This window comes from Zea mays, chromosome 7 (genome assembly GCF_902167145.1).
Source record: "Zea mays cultivar B73 chromosome 7, Zm-B73-REFERENCE-NAM-5.0, whole genome shotgun sequence".
NCBI classification, from domain to species: domain Eukaryota; kingdom Viridiplantae; phylum Streptophyta; class Magnoliopsida; order Poales; family Poaceae; genus Zea; species Zea mays.
The window spans coordinates 13576337-13598196 of record NC_050102.1 but is presented as its reverse complement, the minus strand read 5'-3'; the positions used below and the strand labels follow the sequence as shown (position 1 = coordinate 13598196).

The 21860-nt window shown below is 44.9% G+C and overlaps 1 protein-coding gene, 1 non-coding gene and 2 pseudogenes across 2 annotated transcripts; 3 read left to right on the top strand and 1 right to left on the bottom strand.

Moving 5' to 3' along the window:
* Nucleotides 1-8357, top strand: part of LOC103633731 (CRAL-TRIO domain-containing protein C23B6.04c-like) — an 82976-nt pseudogene extending 74619 nt beyond the window's left edge.
* Nucleotides 8358-8476: 119 nt separating this feature from the next.
* LOC103633730 (uncharacterized) lies at nucleotides 8477-13640 on the bottom strand. Its single transcript, XR_004851363.1, has 10 exons — nucleotides 13354-13640; nucleotides 12892-13271; nucleotides 12627-12783; nucleotides 10775-11536; nucleotides 10618-10684; nucleotides 10049-10503; nucleotides 9845-9908; nucleotides 9358-9502; nucleotides 9058-9134; nucleotides 8477-8984 (listed from the first exon to the last, which is right to left on the bottom strand). It is a non-coding gene; the product is annotated as an uncharacterized protein (transcript).
* LOC103632062 (uncharacterized) lies at nucleotides 11907-12617 on the top strand (annotated as a pseudogene).
* Nucleotides 13641-16393: 2753 nt separating the features above from the next.
* On the top strand, nucleotides 16394-17443 carry LOC100193620 (Thioredoxin). The gene is made up of 3 exons (NM_001138720.1): nucleotides 16394-16538; nucleotides 16696-16818; nucleotides 16960-17443. Exons 1-3 carry the CDS (start codon nucleotides 16449-16451, stop codon nucleotides 17125-17127), a joined length of 381 nt encoding a protein of 126 aa, NP_001132192.1. The 5' UTR covers nucleotides 16394-16448; the 3' UTR covers nucleotides 17128-17443.
* The last annotated feature ends 4417 nt before the right edge of the window (nucleotides 17444-21860 follow it).

Sequence of the window (21860 nt, the reverse complement as noted above, 5' to 3'; positions counted from 1 at the left end):
AGGCCATTGTTGCGCGCAATTGCTTTGGATGAGGCAAACCCTTAGGGACTATAGTTACAAATTAACCAAAGTTCCTCTCCTATGTGATAATGAGAGTGCAATCCACATGGCGGATAATCCCGTTGAGCACAGCCACACTAAGCACATAGCCATTCGGTATCACTTTTTGAGGGATCACCAACAAAGGGGGATATCGAGATTGCATATGTTAGCACCAAAGAACAATTAGCCGATATCTTTACCAAGCCATTAGATGAGAAAACTTTTACCAAACTTAGGCATGAGCTAAACATTCTTGATTCTAGGAATTTTTATTGATATTTTGCACACATAGCTCAATTATATACCTTTGATCATATCTCTTTCATGTGCTATGACTCATGTGTTTTCAAGTGAATTTCATTGCAAGTCATAGATTGAAAGGGAAATGGAGTCTTCGGCGAAGACAAGGCTTCCACTCCACTCCATCATGTTATTTACCCTTCGGCGTCACTCCGCAGCACTCTTCCCTTTGGTATAATCCTTCACTCATATATTATTTGCCACAAGGGGAGAGAGTTTGAAAAAGGGCTTTGGCAATTAATGCCAAAGGGGGAGAGAGTATTAGCCCAAAGCAAAAGAACCGCACCACCACGCCAATTTCAAAATTGTTCGGAAAGTTGTTCTCAATTGGTATTTTTCAAATTAGTATTCCTCAAAGAAATTCTATCTCATTGGCATATTTTAAAAGAAGAGGTTTTCAAAAATTGGTATCTAAAATATTTGATCTTCTTTCAATTTGTAAAACCCTCTTGAACACTAAGAGGAGAATTTCATTAAGGGGGAGTTTTGTTTAGTCAAATGAAAAGCATTTGAAACAGGGAGAGAAAATTTCAAATCTTGAAAATGCTTCTCAAAATCTTATTCATATACCTTTGACTATTTGCAAAATGTTTTTGAAAAGAATTTTACAAAGAATTTGCAAAAACAAAACTAGTGGTGCAAGCATGGTCCAAAATGTTAAAATGAAGAAAGCAATCCATGCATATCTTATGAAATGTAAATTGGTTTAATTCCAAGCAACCTTTGCACTTACCTTATGCAAACTAGTTCTATTCTGCACTTATATATTTGCTTTGGTTTGTGTTGGCATCAATCACCAAAAAGGGGGAGATTAAAAGGGAAATAGGGTCAAACCTTTTCCTAAATGATTTTGGTGGTTGAAATGCCCAACACAAACAATTGAACTAACTAGTTTGCTCTAGATTAAAAGTTCTACAGGTGCCAAAGGTTCAACACAAACCAATAAAAAGTCCAAGAAAGGGTTCAAATAAAAAGGAGCAAAAGAAACCGAAGCAGCCCTGGTCTGGCGCACCGGACTGTCAGGTGTGCCACCGGACAGTGTCAGGTGCACCACCGGACAGTGTCCGGTGCACCAGGGTGAATCCACTCGAACTTCTTAGCTTCGGGTTTCTGAAATTGCCACTCCGCTATAATTCACCAAACTGTCCGGTGTAGCACCGGACTGTCCGGTGTGCCATGCGGAGCAACGGCTAACAGCGCCAACGGTCGTCTACAAAAGTGAACAGTGCGTGAACAGTGCGCGGACAACGCGCGTAGAAGTCAGAGCAGACGCTAGAAGGCGCACCCGACAGTGAACAGTGCCTGTCCGGTGCACCACCGGACTGTCCGGTGGCCCAGCTATCAGAAGCTCCAACGGTCGAACCCCAACGGTTGGGTGACGTGGCTGGCGCACCGGACAGTGTCCGGTGGCGCACCGGGCAGTCCGGTGCGCCCGTCAACAGACAGCCTCCCCAACGACCACTTTGGTTGTTGGGGCTATAAATACCCCCAACCACCACACCTCAAGGCATCCAAGTTTTTCAGTCAACACATTCAATACAAGAGCTAGTGCATTCAATACAAGACACAATTAGATTGAATTAAAGCCTCTCCAAGTCCCAATTCCACTCAAAGCAACTAGTGACTAGAAGAGAGAGTTTTTACCGTGTTCTTTGAGCTCTTGTGCTTGGATCGCTTTTCTTCTTCCCCATTTCTTGTTCTCATCATCTTTGTAATCAAAGCAAGAGACACCAATTGTGTGGTGGTCCTTGTGGGGACTAAGTGTCCCAATTGATTGAGGAGAAAAGCTCACTCGGTCTAAGTGATCATTTGAGAGAGGGAAAGGGTTGAAAGAGACCCGGTCTTTGTGACCACCTCAACGGGGAGTAGGTTTGCAAGAACCAAACCTCGGTAAAATAAATCATCGTGTCACTCTCGCTATTTGCTTGTGATTTGTTTTTCGCCCTCTCCTTCAGACTCGATTATATTTCTAACGCTAACCCCGACTTGTAGTTGTGCTTAAACTTTATAAATTTCAGATTTGCCTATTCACCCCCTCTAGGCGACTTTCAATATGCTACTTTACTACACTTAATATTTGTAGGCTTGTAATGTGCACTTAAGTGTAGGAGTTGCTTGAAACCTCTAGTTGCACGAACTCAGGATTTCTTTTTGAGATTGATACTAGTATGCTAGGTCGAGTAGCTGCTTTGCTAATTAGGATCTCGGTAGAAGTCGAGTGATTTTTCTAGCACTCACGCGAGATCAGGAATTGATTGTATTCATCTTGATAATGGGATCTATGATGGTCTATGGACTTGGATCTAGGGAGGATGCCTTGTCCATGAGACGGGAAAAGGAACTAAGGATTAATGTGTGGATACCTGAGTCAAGCATTTGAACGTACTAAACACATGTCGGGAAATATGGTAACCGGTAAACCTAGTACCTGATTGAAGCCGGGCGCAGACTTTATCCCTCACGCGACCTGAGACTGGGTCTCCCATGCTAGCTATGGTGGGTACAAGTGCGGTCACTGCACGGCAGCAGCTAGGGTCAGTGGAGCATTGTATGCCAAGGCGGTGAGGCCTGGCCGCGAACGGGGAGTCGATGGGAACGGTTGATGTGTGTGGGGACGGACTGCCCTGACATGTCGTGTGTTTAGGTTTACCTTACAAGGATAAAACTCGATTCGAATCGTTTGCTTCTCGCAGCTAATGAGACTGCTTGACCCATTGTACTACATTAAGTAAAAAGTGAAATGAGGCTTACATGAGATAACCTGTTGATTGCAATAAATGATTGCTACCATTTATGCTTAGAGAGAGCAAACTTAGCTAAAATAATGCTATTAGAATTTGAAAAGTTAAAAATGGATTTTAGACTCAGCTAGTGCTTTTGGTAAACCAAACCCCTCAGCCAAACAGTTGCATGGTCTAGAGGTAGAGGAGTAGATTCCTCACACCGGGTAAGTCTAGCTGAGTATTAGTATACTCAGCCTTGCTTGTGACATAATTTTTGCAGGTACGCTTCAGGATATGGTTGATGGTGTAACTTGGCCTACCACCGGGTTGGACGGTCGAGTGGGATGCTGCTCCGGTAGGAGAGGAGCAGGAGGAGTAGTGGGCTAGGCCTTGCCCCATTCCTCACTTTCGACGATATCGATTATCCGCTGCAATTTATTTTGTGAACTAGTATCAGCTACTTGAAAAACTCCGATTTACGTAATAACTCCAGTACTTTAATTTGAGGTTTCCTGTTTTATTGTATTTCTTCTGTGACTCACCTTCGAGTGAGTTTGTGGTATTTGATCCTGCTTAAGTGGCTTTATCAGACTAGATCTGAGGGACTGACGGGTTATTCCGATTTAAGTGTGTTACGGCCCCTGAGGCGTAACTTAGGCACTTAAGCTGGAATAATTCGGGCGGTTCTGCTACATTGAGCCTTTGTCTGCCTGTAGTGAGAGGTACTGCAGTGAAGCATGCTTAACAAGGTATCTAGAAGCACTTAACTGGAATGTTGCCAAGTCCAAAAAAATGTTGGAAGACAATGTCAAATGGAGGTCAACTTATAGGCCAGAGGATATATGCTGGGTAAATCCACCCATTAATTTTTACTTACCTTGTGTTGCTTTTCTCAAGCATCATGATATATGAACCCAGTAAAGTAACTAAACATCATTCTCGGGTCATCCACAAGTACATTGACCCGGAAGTCCTTCCTATCGAGTTTGGGGGCAAGAGCAGTGTGGTTTACAACCATGAAACTCTGAGTTGATGGAAAAATATGATATCAAAAGATCTAACATTTGGGCAGCACACTCACAAACTGACCATGTTAATCATGTCATCGATGGACCTTGGCCCCATGGGTTACCAATTGTCGTCAATAATTGCTGATGAAGTTAGTTGACCAGTATCAACATGCTATGATAAGAGCTATCTCCCATATAGCTTTAATGGAGGAAACATGCCAATGGAGGAATAATGGAATCACACTAACAAACATATGTCAATAAAATAACAAAAAAGTTATTTATGCTCTGTTAGCACTGACAGCGCGCTGGCCACGAACATTGTTGGGTGTCCGGCAACGTCCAAAGATGAAGAAGCACGAAGATGAAGAAGCACGCTCAGGCTTCTCGCCTAGCGTGACCCAATAGCCGATTGCCTGATACACAGCTCTGCGTGTCTGTTGGGCCAACTGGCCAAATTTGTAATACTTAACGAGGGTAAGAGGAGTGAACAAGAAGAACATAACAAAACCACTCAATAGAGTTGTCCTTGTTTAAGAGAGAGAAGTGAACTTCATGGCAGGGTTATGCACACCCTCGTGTGTGTCTATACGTAACAAAACTAATGTCATCAAGTATGATTGTATGTCGTCACAACGTACGGGCATCGTACTAATAACAGACTAACAGTATTATGTACTAACTAGGTGAGTGCCCGTGCGTTGCAACGGAAACATATAATACTATAATAACTTATGTACAAATGCGTGTTATACTGTTAAGATGAGCCGTCTGTTAGCCCTAGATTTGCAAAAGAACATGGAAAATCATGATATCAATGTGCAACACCCACAGTTTTTTTGTACTTGCAATGTTTGGAGCAACCTTTCTGATGTATTCTTCTCACTTTTTCAAGGGTAAGAGTTTAATGTGTTTGACAAGCTTGCAACAATCGAGCTTGCATTGGGAGCACTTGGCACGTTCTATTTCAAACAGTGCCTTACTAAGAAACTTTATTACATATATGTGAATTAACTTGCAATTTTCTTTGATTTTATATAGCTGAAAATAGTCCTAACTATTCAATGTCACCTACAAAATTGTTCACTTATGTGGATAACAGAAAGAAGAATCAACTGTCACAGGGTCCTACCACTGGTCCTTAATCTGTATTCCTGGAAACAAGCTAGACCATAGAATAAATCTTCAAAATATTCTGGTGACTTTGCAAGCCTTCCACTAAACCAAGTAAAGCAATATTATTGTGACCAAATATTATCTGTTTATAATAAAAAACAGGATTTACTTCGAAACACAAGGAGTTGTTACTTGCAAAGTCCTTGACAAAATTTGCACAGAGGTTCGTCGTCAGTGGTCCAGCCCTGAGTGTACTGTCTCTCTATACAGATGCCATTACACAACACACATCTCCATTCAGAAGTATCAAAATCCACAGATCAATCAATGTGACATTTTGGATCAGTTGGTTAGAGCCTAGAATATAATTGGAAAAATAGATCAAAGTTCATATTACCCCACCAAAATGTGTTGCGATGACACACAAGAACAAATATTATAATTTATCTTTTCACACTATATTTATCAGAACAATCCGTTCAATTTGGATACACAAGATCTGGTCCATAGAAAACAATGCTTGCATATGTAGGTCAGCTTCGTCTTCATCCATAAACTGCACAGGTCGAAGCAGCATATACACCATGGCCAGTTGCTTATCTGTCTGTACATAGAAACAAGCGAGCGCCAGTTCGATGAGTCCATGAACAAAAAACAGGTGACCAACCAACACTGACATCAAAGGTTGAGAACTCACCATATGTAGTACCTATCATCTGTAAATTATTTCTGCATTCTCCCCGATAGTTCAATCTTCACTATACCATAAATGCAAAGGGTCGGGCGTCGAAGCTTAAAGTTTCAAAAAAAAAATCCTATCACAGCAGAATAAAGAAGCGTCAGTAAAATTACCAAATCATCCATTTAATAAAACAACCAGGCGGGGAGCTGCAAGTTAAAGATTGTAAACAAGGTTCAAAAGTGACCAGCTAGTCATGTAGAATCACACCAACGACGACGACTCATGTACACAACCAAGAAGAGAAGGGTGAATGGGACGACGACGATGCCTCCTGCACACATCCAGCACACGCGCCATGTTCATCATCAATGGTTAGGGTAGGTAAGATGCTGAGATCACAAGATGACCGGCAATGAAGGTTTGTTTTTTATTTCATAGCACGTGTCTCAGTGTCGAGGACCCTTGTAGCTGGACTAACAGAAGATTTGTATAAGTCCATAATTTGTTGTGATAATATTAGCATCTAAATGATGTAATTGATATAGCATTATTAAAATCATAAATAGAAGTTTGCATGGTACCGATGGTTGCAATGTAGTGGCGAAATAACTATATTAAAATAACAAAATTTATGTATGGCTAGCTAGGATTTATAAATTCTTTTTCTTATAACACACATTTGTATATAAATTATCATAATATTATATGTTTCCGTTGCAACGTACGGGCACTTACCTGGTAACAATAATAAATGGAAAGGAAATAATTTGATGAGTTTCATATCCAAATATCTGATAGTGTCTTCTCCGTGAAGGCAGCCGCCGTGGAGTGCGACGGGAACATATCACCTTTTTAAGGATCCACCAGACCACATCACCCCTCTCCCCCACCGTTCCTTTTCTCCACCAGTGAAGCACACTCCGACCTGACCCTCTCTCTCTCTCTCTCTTTGTAATACACACAGACACACAACTCATCCGCAGAAGCTCGGCTGCTCCTTTAGTCAGTCTAACGGTTGAGGCGTTCCTAGTGCTCCTGCCGCGTACCCTGCCCTGTTCATAGTTCTGTTCCGCGCATCCCATAGGAAGGGAAGGGAAGGGGAGGAAGCAGCCGCATCACACAGCTTTGCTCTCGCTCTCAGCCCCCCGCCCACCAAATTAAAGGAGGAAACGTGCAGCCCACAACGCTAGCCATCGTCTATCTCGTCTCCTAAAAAAATCGATATAGGAGAGCTACAATGCTTTTCCTGGACCAACAGAAGCCTCCACCGCTGCGGTCATCTAACCTTTTCACAGCTCCAGCGAATGCACACAGTCGCTGTCGTTTCTTCGTCTTCCTCTCAGCGTCGATGCTCCCACTCGCGCTCCCTCCCCCACCCGCGTCGGCACGCAGGCCACGCGGCGGCGCTCAGGCTCGGGATATCAGCGACGGTGGGGCGGTCCGAGGCTTGTCGTCTTTGTCAGCGGCTCCCCCTCCTGCCTCTCGTCAATCGCCTCGCGCCCTCGCCTCTGGTCCTCCGCACACCACCCGGCGACCCTGCATGCGCCCCTACCGCCTCCGGTGGACCATCGATGGCGCCTGGCTGAGGCAGCGTGGGGAGGGAGGCACAGAGAGGGCGTTGGACGGCCGACTGAGGCAGCGTGGATGTCGGGGGTGCAGAGAGGGGTAGTTTGGGTGCAGTGAAGGGGATTTCGTGGGGGAAGGGAGCACGATGTCTGCGGGGTCGGTGGATGGGATCGGGCGGCTTAGATCACAGGACGATAGAACGGACGGATGTGATTGTCTAACGGCAGAACGCAAGGGAGGCAGGCTACCCCTTGCAGCCTTAATAAGTTGTAGAGATTTTGATTCGGCCAATAAAAAATCAAAGATATGTTTACTTTTTTTGTTCATATACTTTATTTTTTGAATATGTATCGTATATTGGTATGAAACTTTAATTTTATGTAATACTTGTTTTTTATGGGCATGCTTAATTTTGTAATACGATCTTTTTGGGCTCCCGTAAATTCTAGTTCTATGTCTGCCACTGTGTGCGACATACGGGAGATCACGGTGGCGCTAGACACGAAGGCCGATCATCAATTCATGTCGTATTAGTCCGCCAATTTCCAAGGGAGGTCCTCAACATGCAGCAGGAGTGCAGACGGGGCTGGACCACATCAAGGGTCTCCATGTGGAGGTGGAGCAGAGAACAACGACGATGACAGCTCGTCTGCCCATGGTTGCAGCAGACCACATCAAGGGTCTCCATGCGGAGGTGGAGCAGAGGACAACGGCGACGACAGCTCGTCCGGCCATGGTGGCAGCAGCAACAGCAACCTAGGGCTCGTGTCGTCCAACAAGTCCAATGTTCCATTGCAATCGTGCCTCTTCCCGGCCAAACCCAAGAAGACGTCTCTGTTGGCTCTTGTCACGCAGCGGCTCCTGACCCCGAAGCAGCCTGTGGACATGATGAGGTTTCTGGTCAAGCTGCCAAGGTAGCGAGCATGCTATTGCTCTATGAATACATCTTTGCCTTGATGGTAAGTCAGCTCAGATGCTAAGTCAATCTTATTTTAACTCTGGCATTGTTTTTAGAACAAAAAATGTATTGCAGGAGGTATGTGATAAGACTAATTTGATGTTCTGGATGGTTTCACGTTTCCAAGAAAAAAGCTTTACAAATGGAAGAGGTCAGCTGGCTTAAAAGCCAAAATAGCCACTGACGCTACTGCTCCAGCACATACTTCTCGCAAATACTACTTATTCTACATATTGTGCTAATGCTGACAGCCAGCACCAGCTGCTTTTACAAGCCACCGAACCTATTATAGAATTCATTAAAAAACAACAAATACTACTAATTGTAGAAGCGGTGCACCCATGAAAAAACATCCATCCGTATTCAGCTCTACAGTTTCAGTCCAGAATGAATGGCAACTACACCGCTCAGGAGGTTTTCATATTCCACCCTCTGGAATCCGGCTTCCTGAATCATCTGAGCAAACTTTTCCTGCCAAGGTTCAAGGTTCACATGCCTGGTTAGCATGTTGCCCGTCTTCTATCTGCCGATCACCATCAACCAGCTCTTCAATAGCCGGAATCATAGAAAACGAGTAAGCATCATAACTGAAAAAAGAAGGGCAGAAAATCTGAAAGAGCAGTTAAAGATTGACGAGTAAACATGATTGACGAAACTTACATCTATTTAAAAATAGGGACATCCACATGACTCAACTCCAAGCATAGGAACCTCCACCCTTGCTTTAGAACCATCAACTAAGCAAAAAAGATTTTGAAATATGCCAATTGATATGACAGTAATGACATTTCAGAACCATCAACTAAACAAACATGGTAAAATATAAAAAAGCTTAATCCATGATACTGCACACGAAGACAAAAAAACTTAATCACGAAGAATAGACACATATACTGAAGTTCAAACAGTAATAATTTAAACATGAGCAATAATAATTGTTAGGGTTCTAAATTAGCCGACCTGTAAGCTTCTGATAGAGCTTTCTCAATGTGCGTCACATTTCTGATCCCAAATGTGATAGTGTAACCATCCATAGATCCATCCTCAAAACTCAGAGCTTCTGCATCTCCTTGTATCCAGCTAAAACAATGTTCTTCGCTATAACCTGGAAATAAAAACCAACTGTTGAACAACATAACCCACACTTGAGACAGAGGCAACAAAATCTATTAGAAAAGTTCATGCTCGGGACCTCTTTCTGCAACACGCTTTTTCCCAACATTTAGCATATTTGGATTAATGTCACAGACATAAATATGGGTGCCTTTTATTAGAGACACACACACAGCAAAAACTTGCCACTTCATCTAAACCAACAGAGATTGGAACTCTGGTCCATTCCATGATCAGAAAAATCACAAAGGCACCAAGAATAATCCCTAGACTTCAATTATGGTAATTCACACCTAAGGCAGAACATTTCAAGAACTCAAGCATGGAGATCAACCTGAGCAGTGAGCAACTGGATGGGTAGCGTCATGTCAGCCGTAGTTGCTGATTCGACCCCGCCTCTAGCGCGCCAGGGTGGTGTTGTGATAAAAACAAAAAACTCAATAGAATAATTCGAGAATATATCATTTCATTCATGTGGCAATTTTTTTGAACGCACATGTGCTAATTATTCAATAAAGGAAAGCAAAAGAGTAATCACCTGATGAAGTTCTTCTAGAGCAAGAACTGATGCTTCGAAGAATTTTGCACATGACTCATTTGATGGTGTATGAAGTATTGAAGCCAATGAGCAACAAAGGCAACAGTTCAGCAATATTCCAAGGTATGACTGATCAGCACAAGTAGACAAAACTTCTCGCACACAAGTTGATTTGCTCAAACTTTTCATAAGGTCACTTTCCTCAAAGACTTGTACTTCCTTATGGCGATCTTGTACTCGATTTAAAACCTCTTTAAACTTCTGATCTTGTCTAGTTCATGACTAAAAATATCATATGACTAATTAGCACAAGTAGACAAAACTTCTCACACACAAGTTGATTTTCTCAAGCTTCTCATAAGGTCACTTTCCTCAAAGACTTTACTTCCTTATGGCAATCTTGTACTCTCTTGATGTAAGGCCTCTGTAAACTTATAATCTTGTCTAGTTCATGGCTAAAACAGGAAACAAAATCAAAACATGCTTAAGTAAAACACAGGTGTGTCTATGAGAGAAATTAATTATCTAATAATAAAATCAATATAACCAGGCAGAATCCTTTAACATACCAGATCCCATAACTTGGACGAGGCTAATCTCACTGCAATCAGAAGCATATATGCACATTTTCCATTCCTGAGAAACATATATACAACTGAGTATGAGTATAAAAAAGCCCAACAATACCTCCTTAAGCATGCTAGAGGAGAGGAAAGGGGTACTAACCCCCTACCACATCGGAGAGCTTCACCTTCCTAAAAGGAAAATCAACATCTACAGCATTCTCCTCAGTTACCAGAGATCATTTAATCTTGAAAATAAGCCAACCAAAATAAGTTTGACAATTGACAAGCATCTGGTGGTTACCAACACAAGAAAAAGATTTTAGACACATTGCTTGGAATCAGCTTGTGAAAGTTTAGGCAAAGGCCCACCAATTGGATCAAATTTCTCCTTCGTGATAGTAGAACAGTAACATCACTACCAGCAACAACAATGACAATATAATTACCATTTCTGACTACTTTGTGCATTCTCTGTTTGAACATCGATGAGACCCCAAATATCTGAAGTCATTTGGTCAGTTGCCAATATGTGTCTCACACTACCTCTATGATTGACATATAGCGAAGAGACGTCGCCATTCCGAAAAATGGTAGAGATGAGTGAAAACTTGTTATTAGCTAGTAGGTTGGTAACCAAAAAACAAGTGCATATGAAAAGGGTATATCAAACAATTGTTTGCCAACTCCAAGTACCTTATCTATTATTTTTTCCCATATGCAAAAGATATGTAACAAGCGACTCAACAAGTTGACTTAGTTGAAGCTCTGTAAATCTTGTAAATGTTGTACAGATCAGAGCAACTTCAATGATGGTATGTCTAAAAATTTTGGCATCAAAATACCTCAAAAGTCCTCCTGCTTTAGAGCCCATAATGTTCTGCTGATCACAGAACAGACTGAAGCCTGAAGTGGCTTATTGTGCCTGTTATGCCGAAAGTAAATGATAACTAAATGAACCAAACAATGAGTGGCATGCATGTGCGTGTATGTGTGGTTACAGGTTTCTTCTCACAAAGGTAAACTACACCATAAATGATAGAACAGAGGAACTGAGGAAGTGGTAAATTGTCAATGAACCAAGCCAAAGCAAGCAAGCAAGTCTGCCATGAGAAACAGTTAGGTGGTCTTCGACGACAGATCTCGGTTTTTTGTGCAAACAACGCTAATCATCAGGTTGGGAGCTCAGAATCCAACGAGAAAATACATTAATCATGTACTAAACTCGTGAATGAAACTGAAACCCTAAACTATTTGCAATATATTACCCTGATGCACGCCGTTACCTGCTGCGAGCAGCGTCCGCCGCCTGCTAGTGGTTGGTGGCGATAGAGATGCCCCTCTTTTTTCAGGCGAGAAGACGGCAGCGGAGATCTGGGGCTCACCTTCTGGAGTTGTTCTCTACGTCCTGTGTATGCGCTGTGGTAGTACGGTTGCTCCACCACCGCCAGTTGAAGGACTCATGCACTGAGCGTAGGACCAACACGCGATTGACGGCGTGGATTGATGTTGACCACCGCACCGGGGCGCATGATGGCTCGGCAAGCTGCGACGAGGTCGAGCGGCTCGTCGGCGAGCGTGGGGTGCAGGAGGGAGCGGGAGCATGGGGAGGAATACTCTCTTTGCCAAATGCTCATACTTGCATCCTACCGCCGGTCGTCTCCACCATCGTGCGACAGTTTCGCCTTTCATGGGGTTGCATGGCTTCTCTCCCTGAGATCTCACTGCCGACCCACGCAGTGGCGAGTAGCGTCTTGTTGGCCACACCCTAGGGCTGGTGGAGCCTCCCATCGGCCATCTCCACCATCGCACGACGATTTCACCTTTCCTGGGGTCCGCATAGCTTCTCTCCATGAGATCTTGTCGCCACTGTTCTCAACCGCCGCAATAGGGAGTACGGGAGCGATGGAATAGAGCTAGGGTTTTGGGGTGGGGTGGGCGACAGCTTGCCAAAGATGGTCAGCGCGTTTTTTTTGGTGTCGAAAGGGAGAGGGGGAGTGGGAAGGGGAACCAACCACGAAGACAAAGACGACGGCGGTGGCGAACAACGAGCTGGCGAGCCCCTCTTACAGGCCGACGGCGACAGCGAGCGCTGTGACGGTGGCTGAGTGCGAGGACGGCATCCCACCGGAGCCCACCAGCTGCTTCGCGTCCCACCGGTTCTCCTTATACCTGCACGTCGGTCGCGCGCGCGGAGGAGGGTGGGCAGATGCAGATCCCGTCATGGAGGGAGCTCAGATCCGGGCACCGCGTGGAGATAGATAGGGGGAGAGGGCGTACCAGGTGGTGAGGACCTTGATGGATTGCGCGATGGCGAAGGTGAGCACCGCGGATGGGAGCAGTAGGGAGGGGGTGATGGCGTACGCGTGCCGCTGGTCGAGGGAGGCCGTGGCACACGCGCCGGACAGGGGATGGGGTGGCGGAGAATGTGCAGGCGGGGGCTTGCGTGCGGGGAGGGGGCGCGACGCGTGGTGTAGAATCCTCGATGGAAGGCGATTCTGGGCTTCCATCCAAGGCGCGGGCGCGAGCATCTCGGATGTGGACGGGGACGCGAGCTTGTCGGAGAGGCTGGGGGAGGCGATCTCGGTGGTGAAGACGAACTCGGGCGCGGCGATGACCACGTGCACGTCGTGCCCTGCGGTGACCAGGTGCCTCACCACCTGGAGACGATGGGGTCAGGAAACAGTACGCGCCGGCACCAGGCAGGCAAGCTGCAAGCGGGCGGAGAGAGCGGCGGCGGACCTCGAGGGCGCGGGTGGCATGCCCGAAGCCATGGCCGGTGATGTAGTGGCGAATCCGCGGCGGTTCGGTGCTAGGCTCCGGCGCGGACAAAGGGCTGCGGCGCGCGGGTGGGTGCAAATTTCGCGGCGGCTGCGGCCTTGCGGCAGTAGAGGTCGCGCGGGTGGGTGCGGATTTCGCGGCGGCTGCGGCGTTGCGGCAGCAGAGGTCGGCGGGGCGTGCGGGAGCGGGGGTTTCGTTGGGCAAGGAGCGGGGGCAGTCTACAGATGAGTCTTAATAGTTGTAGAGATATTTTGGGTACAATACACGAGCATTTATCTATATATTAATACTATAAAATTAAATTATTCTCAGAAGTCAGTGGTACTATTGCTGTATTTTCCAAGACCAATATCGATTATGAGTAACTAAATTAACGGAATGCATATCTTATCTTACTAGCTGGTGGCTTTTAATTCTTGGGCCTCCCGTTTTGTCGTCACTGGCCGGTGGCTTTTGTTGGGATTCCCGTTTTGGTTTTGCACGACAAGAAACGAAACTGCACCTATGGATGCTTGGTGCTTCCTCATTGCTTCTAGAGACATTGCATGCGAGTACGCGACGTGCGAGCTAGCAACCGTGTGACGATCCTACAAGAAACTGCACCTACGAATGTGGAAACTCGGGTCACTGACACACTGAAGGGGCTACGCCTCTTCTTCAAGTACCAAATCTCCCTTGTCCCACTTGCGGAGAGAACCACCCACGGAAGAACACGATGTTCCAAGGAAGAAGATGACACGCGTTAGACGTCAAGTTCAACTTGCAAAACTGCCCTCTTTTTTTTTTCCAACAATAATGTGCACTACAGATGCATACAGCTTGACGACAAAGATTTAAATAGCAGCGACCTTCTGTTATTGATTGACAGTTGACACCCGCGGTATGGCTTTCTACATTAATTCTGCTCTTTGCGTCTTCTTGTTCTAGTGCTCTTTGCGTCTCCAATTCCTTATGTCGGGGCTCATAGTTTCGCACATTCTATTTAGATGAGCAGCACACAGAGTCGCCAATTGGAATACGGCAGTGCCACAAAGAAATGGTTGGGTGGCAATGGTAACCACCGGCCCTACTACCTTCCAATAACCTCTATCTCAAATGGTGGTACATATAGTGGGTACTGCTGCATGACTCAGATCTCATTTTCACTGTTGGTTTAGAGATCTTTTTTCTGAACTCATAGTATGAGAGTGACAATGAGGAGCTCATCGGGCACCCGTTCTAGAACCAGCGTTGCTGAGGGTTTTCAGATCACATATAAAATGAGTATTTAGGTTCCTCAACGAATTTAGATGAAAAAAAAAGTTTTGCAGCACGTACATCGATCGACTACATGATTCAAAGGTTTAATTCACTGGTACAGAGAAACTCTATAGTGACGGTCGTAGAGCTATTTGCACTGACGTTTTTCAATGCCGCAGTGATAGAGGCCAGTGAAAATCAACATTTTCAGAGACGGTTTTATTAAGCAAACCGCTAGTGAAAATACATTTAGAAGCAAACCGCTAGTGAAAATACATTTTCTAAAATAAGAATGGTTAGCAAAATGTATTTTCGTTTCTGCATCAACCATGGAGGAAGGTTGTATATGGTGAGGATCACCGGCCATGTGCTATGCTTGCTGCTCCTCTCAGCAAATGGATTCATTCCATCAGTACTCAGTGCGAACCTAACATTTCTTGGTTTGTCGGCGAAGTCTCGGTGGTTGTCATTGAAATCTTGCCACTGCTTCCCATCGACTGGATTCCCATCATTTTTGTACCTATCAAAAGAATGTCAGTTCAAAAGTTCGACATTCTCAGGGTTAGCGAACAGACACCTCAATCGATCGACGACAGGGAGGTACCACATCACCAAAGCAGGAATCTTTTTGAACGCATAATAGTCTACTTATTTTTTATTGCTCGTGAATTTTGAAGTCTTCGTTTGGTCTTTCTTTCGCTTATTCCCATTAGACACGGATGCAACACACTCTTTCTCTCGATAGTCTTTATTCGTCTTGTACTACTTGCATTGCACTTTGGGTAACTACTCTCTAAGTCTTTATAATCATCACCTTGATAAAGGATACAGTGATTTCTACATGTGTGGATTTTCTCCACACCCATAGTTAGCAGACTGATTAGTTTCTTTGCATAGTACATGTTAGCAGACACTTTGTTCTCCTTTGGAAGCATGTCTGCGATATACTAAAAACGCATCGAAGCCAGCATCAGACAAACCATATCTAGCTTTTAACATCAACAACTTTAGCACAGACCGGAGCATCGTGGACTCTTTGGTACAACCCTTAGACTCGTCGTATAAAGGCTCTTCTGCTGCCTTCTTCAGGGACTCCATTGGCGGTTGTGTTAACAAAACCGAAATGGAAGTATTGTGGTACTCAGTACTCTCTGGTACTGAGTTAGATTTGGTGAATGTTAATACATATATACTTTTATAAAATTACTTTTTAAGACAAATTGATGCACTGGCGTTCATTGGCGGCTGTGTTAACAAAACCGAAGTGGAAGTAGCCCGTTCCACTGGAGGTTGGCTTAAGTGCACATGCAGTGAAAATAACGTTCCACTTGCGATTCATTTAACACAACTGTCAGTATAAATAGTTTTTTTTATTGGCGGTTGATTTAGGTGAACCCCAAGCGAAAATATATTTACACATGCGGTTTTTTAAGCCGTGCTCACCTATTTATTTTCAGTGTGCTAACTGAAACTGTCGGTATAAATTTTTGCGTGCCATCAGTTTAGAGCACTTATCTACTGACTTTTTTTTTCAGTATCGTACGGATTTTGCACCACGTCGACGACCGTCGATAACGAGGCACGCCGATCTAGAGAGCTCGAAGACCTGGGAATGGCACAGGGGACCGGCCGGAGCCCGCCGGCGCCATGCAAGCTGCCTCGATCGCGGCCTCGACCTAGTAGCCCGTCCCTGTCGCGCCCAGTCGCTCGCTGCGCCTATAAAAGCCGCCCGCGGCTCGCGTAGGCTACCAGCGCAAACTCTGCAAGGGCTTCGGATCCCACACCGAGGAAAGGAGAAGAGAGCGAGGGTCGGAATAATGGCGGCCGAGGAGGGTGCCGTGATCGCGTGCCACACCAAGGACGAGTTCGACGCCCGCATGGCCAAGGCCAAGGAGCAGGGCAAGCTGGTACGTACCCACACGAGCAGCCATCATCGCCATCTCTTGCACATCTTGCTCTTGTGATACAAATGCATGCATCTTCTGCAACAACTCGACGGCCGCCTCAAACAAAGCTAACATCCTGAGCACAATTTGCCTGCCAATTACCGGCCGTCGTCGTCAGGTGGTCATCGACTTCATGGCCCCCTGGTGCAGTGGGTGCCAGATGATGGCCCCGGTGTACGCGGACTGCGCCAGCAAGTACCCTTCCGCGGTCTTCCTCGAGGTCGACGTGGACGAACTGCTGGTGAGTCAATATAATGAGCGCATGCACGCACGCAGACGCAGCGTCAGCGTCGTCGTCGTCCGTCGTACTGACCACATCCACATGTGCTGCTGTTAATCTCCTTTGTTCAATTCTACACGTACGTCGTACGTGTACGTACAGGAAGTCGCGAAGATCTACGGCGTCCATGTGATGCCGACCTTCTGCTTCATCAGGAACGGCGAGACGCTCGAGAGCTTTGCTACCGTCGACGAGGACGAGCTCCGGGACGCCGTCAGGAAGTACGCCGCCGCTGGCACTACGACGGCTCCTGCCTCGGCGTCCGCCTAATTCAGGAGATGTGATGTGTAGCAAATAGCGCGCGCGCACCAGTCGTCAATAAATAAATAAATAAATAAATAAATAAATAAATAAAGGCCAACGTACGACGACAAATTAGTGGCGCGCGCGGTAGTAGCTAGCAGAGTATGCGCCGCCACTGTGTCGATCTGCAGTTTGGTCGTTTAAAAGTGATTGTAGTGTGTACTATGTTCAGCTCGATGATCTCGGAGTCGCTATATACGCTCGCTCCCGTGCTGGACGGGTTATCGATCTGATGAACAAGAATACAATAATATGTATGGATACTTGTGACGGGGTTCCGCGGAAGTCTGGCTTCAGTTACCGTGTGATTGGTTACCTGCACCATCTCGTCCCGCGTCACCATACTCACGTTGACTTTATCTGAGTTTATGTTTGGTTGTATGCATGTTTGAAGCGTAGGCTGCATAGACAGATGCGAAATAAGTTACGTTGGCTGTGTTGAGCACCAAAATAAGGACCGGACGGGCCGGCCCTAGGGCCAGACGGTACGCACTGGTGGTGCGGACGGTCTACGCTTGCACAGAGCAGATTATAGTTCCGAGTTTTGTGCTACGGTTGTTAGCTAAATTCGCAGAATTAGCTCGGGAGATTAGTTTGTAAAGTGTCCAGCCCTCTCCTCTATAAATACAGAGGATTACGATCGATTAAGCATCATCAATCGAATCAATAATCAACTTATCTCGCATTTATTTCTTATACATTTAGGAGTAGTTCTAGTTTAGCCTTCCAATCCCTAAATTCTCCGCTTCTCTTCGACTCTACGTCGATTAGAGGAGTCTAGGTCGGCCTGCCGAGCCTAGACAACACCTAAGATCTCTCCTCCCTGACGGGGTCCCTCCCGGGAGCGAGATCAAGGCGCCGCCCACTACCGGAATTTGGCTCTTTGCCGAGTGCCATATTTTTTGCCGAGTGTTTTATTTCGGGCACTCGGCAAAGAGCTCTTTGTCGAGTGCCACACAAAAAACCCTCGGTAAAAGAAAACACTCGGCGAAGAAGCTCTTTGCCGAGTGTTTTATTTTTGACACTCGGCAAAGAGTTTCTTTGCCGAGTGTCTTTTTTTGACACTCGGCAAAGGGCTCTTTGCCGAGTGTCACAATACAACACTCGGCAAAGAGCTCTTTGCCGAGTGTTTTTTCTCCAACACTAGGCAAAGACAATTTAAAAATCACATTTTAAAGTAGTAAATTTATATATTGAACATTTCTTCAACTACAAATTTGTATAACTCATCATGATGTACAATTTATATATTGAACATTTCTTCATATGACAAAATAAAAATAAATTTGTTCATAAAACCTATATCTCTCTCGTAGTTTATGAAACTACGAGAGAGACGTATAGAATTTGTACATATTGTTAGAACCATCATCTGAGATAAACAAATGACCAAACAACCAAAATAAACTTTGTAGATCTTGAGAAGTTATAGAAGTTTATAGTTGACAACTTTTTCATTTGAAGTCATATTGTCAATGAAAACTACGTCTGAATTTAAAAAATTTAAAATTTGAATTTTGAAAACAACTTCGAAAGAAAAAACCACCAACATGAAAGTTGTAGGTATTGAAGAGTTATGAAACTTTGTAGTTGACAATGTTTTAGTTTGAAATCATTTTGTTATGCAAAACTATGTTTGAATTTTGAAATTTGAATTTTTCAAACTGTCTCGGATGGAAAAACCACTAAAATAAAAGTTGTAGGTCTTGAAATGTAATGAAACTTTGTAGTTGACAATTTTTTGATTTGAAATCATCTTATCATTGAAAATTTCGTGTGAAGTTTTCAAATTTTGTAAACGGTCTCGGATGTAGAAACTATTAAAATAAAACTTGTAGATCTCAAAAAGTTATGCAATTTTATAGTTGATCACATTTTCAAATGAACTCATTTAGTGCCTTAAATAATCAAATTACTCTCGATTTGTTATAGTACATGGGGAATGAAAACGTAATATAAACATAATTGGTGTAGTAGTGTAGTGGTATATGAGGGTATGCGCGAGAGAGAGGTTGCGAGTTCGAATCTCACCATTTATAAAACATATAAGTTTGATTCAAAATAATATGAAAAATGATAGGGCAACGGGTAAGGTAATAGGGTAGGGTTGGAGAGTTGTTCCTAGAATTTTTTTTAAAAAAAATTACTGTTTTTTTAAATTTATTCGATTCTTAATTTGTCGAGTGTTTTTCTTTGCCGAGTGCTTTTTGACACTCGGCAAATTCTTTGCCGAGTGTCCGAAAAAAGCACTCGGCAAAGAACCTTTTGCCGATGAAATATTTGCCGAGTGTTCTTTGCCGAGTGTTACACTCGGCAAAGCCTTTGCCGAGTGGAAAATAGCCTTTGCCGAGTGTCTTAGACACTCGGCAAAGAACGCGATTCCGGTAGTGGCCCATGCGCACGCGCGGACCGTCCGACACGTCAGACAAGAAACCCTAGCCTTGCGCCAGGTCGCGGACCGTTTGGTCCCTGGCCACGGACCGTCCGCGCCTGTGCAGCGAGCACCGCCGTTGGTTCTCACACAGTGATTGGCGCCCCAAAAAGGCACCAACACACTTTTTGGTGACTCCGCTGGGGACGATATCATATAGATCTATCAAGATCGACCCTCAATTGCCGGTTCAAAGGATAGCTCTGAAGTTTCCACCAGCAATATCATCAAGCCGACATGGAAAACCTTGTCGGCTGAAGAACAGCTCCTGTTCGAGGAGCGCCAGGAGCAGCTGATCCAGGAAGCAAATGCGAAATTCCTGACCGATTTCAAGGTGGACAGGAACAACAAAGTCGTTCGACAACGGGCGACAAATCTAGCTTCGCTCCGACCTACTACATATATCACCAATGAAAGTAACACCAATGAGCTCGAATCTCTTAAAGCTTACATAGACGAACAACGAGAGAAGATGCAATGTATCGTAGGGGATATACAAAATGATCATAAAAGGCTAGTGCGTGCGCTTGATATGTCTACTATTGCAAATTTTCCTTCGTACGAGGTTGAACTGAGGGAATACACGCGTGATTCATCGGCTACAGGTTGTCACGACCAGTCACAACCCCTTTATGGGATGCCGAGGTACACTTACTCTGGAAAACCACAGCCTCCTACGCACATCGGTGATAATCTCGCCGATCAGCGCATGTCTGGATCGTCCGCACATGAGCGCGGACCGTCCGGGCCAGCGGCTACCGGTCCCATTTTTAGAAGTGAATTACCGAGGCCTGCACCCAAGCTGCCACATACCTTGCAAACCCTAGATAACCCATTTGGACCGTCCGCGTATGGCGCCAGACACTCCGAATATAACGTCGGACGGTCCGCGTATTTAACCGGACGGTCCGGCACAAAGTTTTTTGAGGAGGATGGATATCCAACTCCGCATCCATCCCAGCTAGACTCCCCATCACACAATACGACACACCAACACCATAATATAACCTACCAAACTCGTGAGAGTGAGTACCTTCTGGCCCCTAGAAGGTCAGAAGGGAATGGCCAGTCCTATGAGCCTCATAGGGCATGTATGTCACACCCGGGTTTTAGAGGCACCAAGACCCGGGCGCGAACAAAATCACCAGGTGTGCTGGGACCAAGTCTCACACATATGATGAATCATGGCACAGGATCGAATGTCACATCTTTACTATATAGTAGGAGTTCTATACAAAATAAATAATTACATTATAAGGAGACAACGGTCCAGCAAACCAAAGTTGACTGGGAGACGACGGCCTATACCTCTCACGAACTCGTCACAGCATCCTCCATGCGCCTCATCCTGTGGTACCTGTTCTTGACCTGGGGGGTGTGAGACAGCAAGAGTGAGCTCACATACGTTCATCGCTCAACAAGTTGTGGGGAATAATGTGCATGAACTCGCCAAAGGTGGGAGCTCACGTGAAGTGTAAGGCTTACCAAAGAGGATGGTTAGAGCTGAGCATTGCTTTTAAAGTTGATCAAAATTTTATTAGCAATTACTAAGTATAAGTAAATACCAACCCAATTAAGTAGTAGAAAAAAAGTAACAACCTCACCTGCGATGCAATGCATATGACAAATTGAGTTTAGGTTCCATAATTTAATCATGTGAGGGTCCGAGCTGCTCATGACCGTGAGCACGGCTAGTATACCAGTTTTACACTCTGCAGAGGTTGCGCATCTTTACCCACAAGTCATGTTACCCATCTGCCAAGGGATCGCGACTTCCCATACACCTCTACCGAGGAGGCGAGGCAGGGTAACACTACGAGGCCTTTACAAAGTTCCACTAGCTTTAGAAAACTCGCTACAGTTTATAGGAAGCTCCAATGCAGGGTTCTTGCCTGACCGCCATCGCAGCAAAATCAACCAAGGACCTCCCTACACTGACCACTCCCCTACTGCCCTTGCCCCTTTCGGGTAAGGTAGTCCTCCACTAGCTTTCCTAATTAATCAGCCAAGGGCGTCCATAAACCCTTGTGGTAGCACTGTTTTCTCGGGTGGTCGCTCCATGTTCCAATTAACATAATGATCTTATCATGAACAGTGATAATAAACAGATAATAAAAGTATAATTGTGAACAATGTATCTTCATACCCAAAACCACATAAAGCACTAGCAAGTACTACCCAAAAAGTTCAGTGGTAAACAAGGTATAAAGATAGACAAACTAGGGTAACCTATTGGGTCCCATCGAAATTAACCTATGCAGATCATTAT

Bases quoted from the DNA above. Each gene is read 5' to 3' on its own strand.
- LOC100193620 (NM_001138720.1), top strand. From the start codon at position 16,449: ATGGCGGCCGAGGAGGGTGCCGTGATCGCGTGCCACACCAAGGACGAG. The intron at 16,539-16,695 runs GTACGTACCCAC...CGTCGTCGTCAG, and splicing joins CCAAGGAGCAGGGCAAGCTG to GTGGTCATCGACTTCATGGC. The intron at 16,819-16,959 runs GTGAGTCAATAT...GTGTACGTACAG, and splicing joins TCGACGTGGACGAACTGCTG to GAAGTCGCGAAGATCTACGG.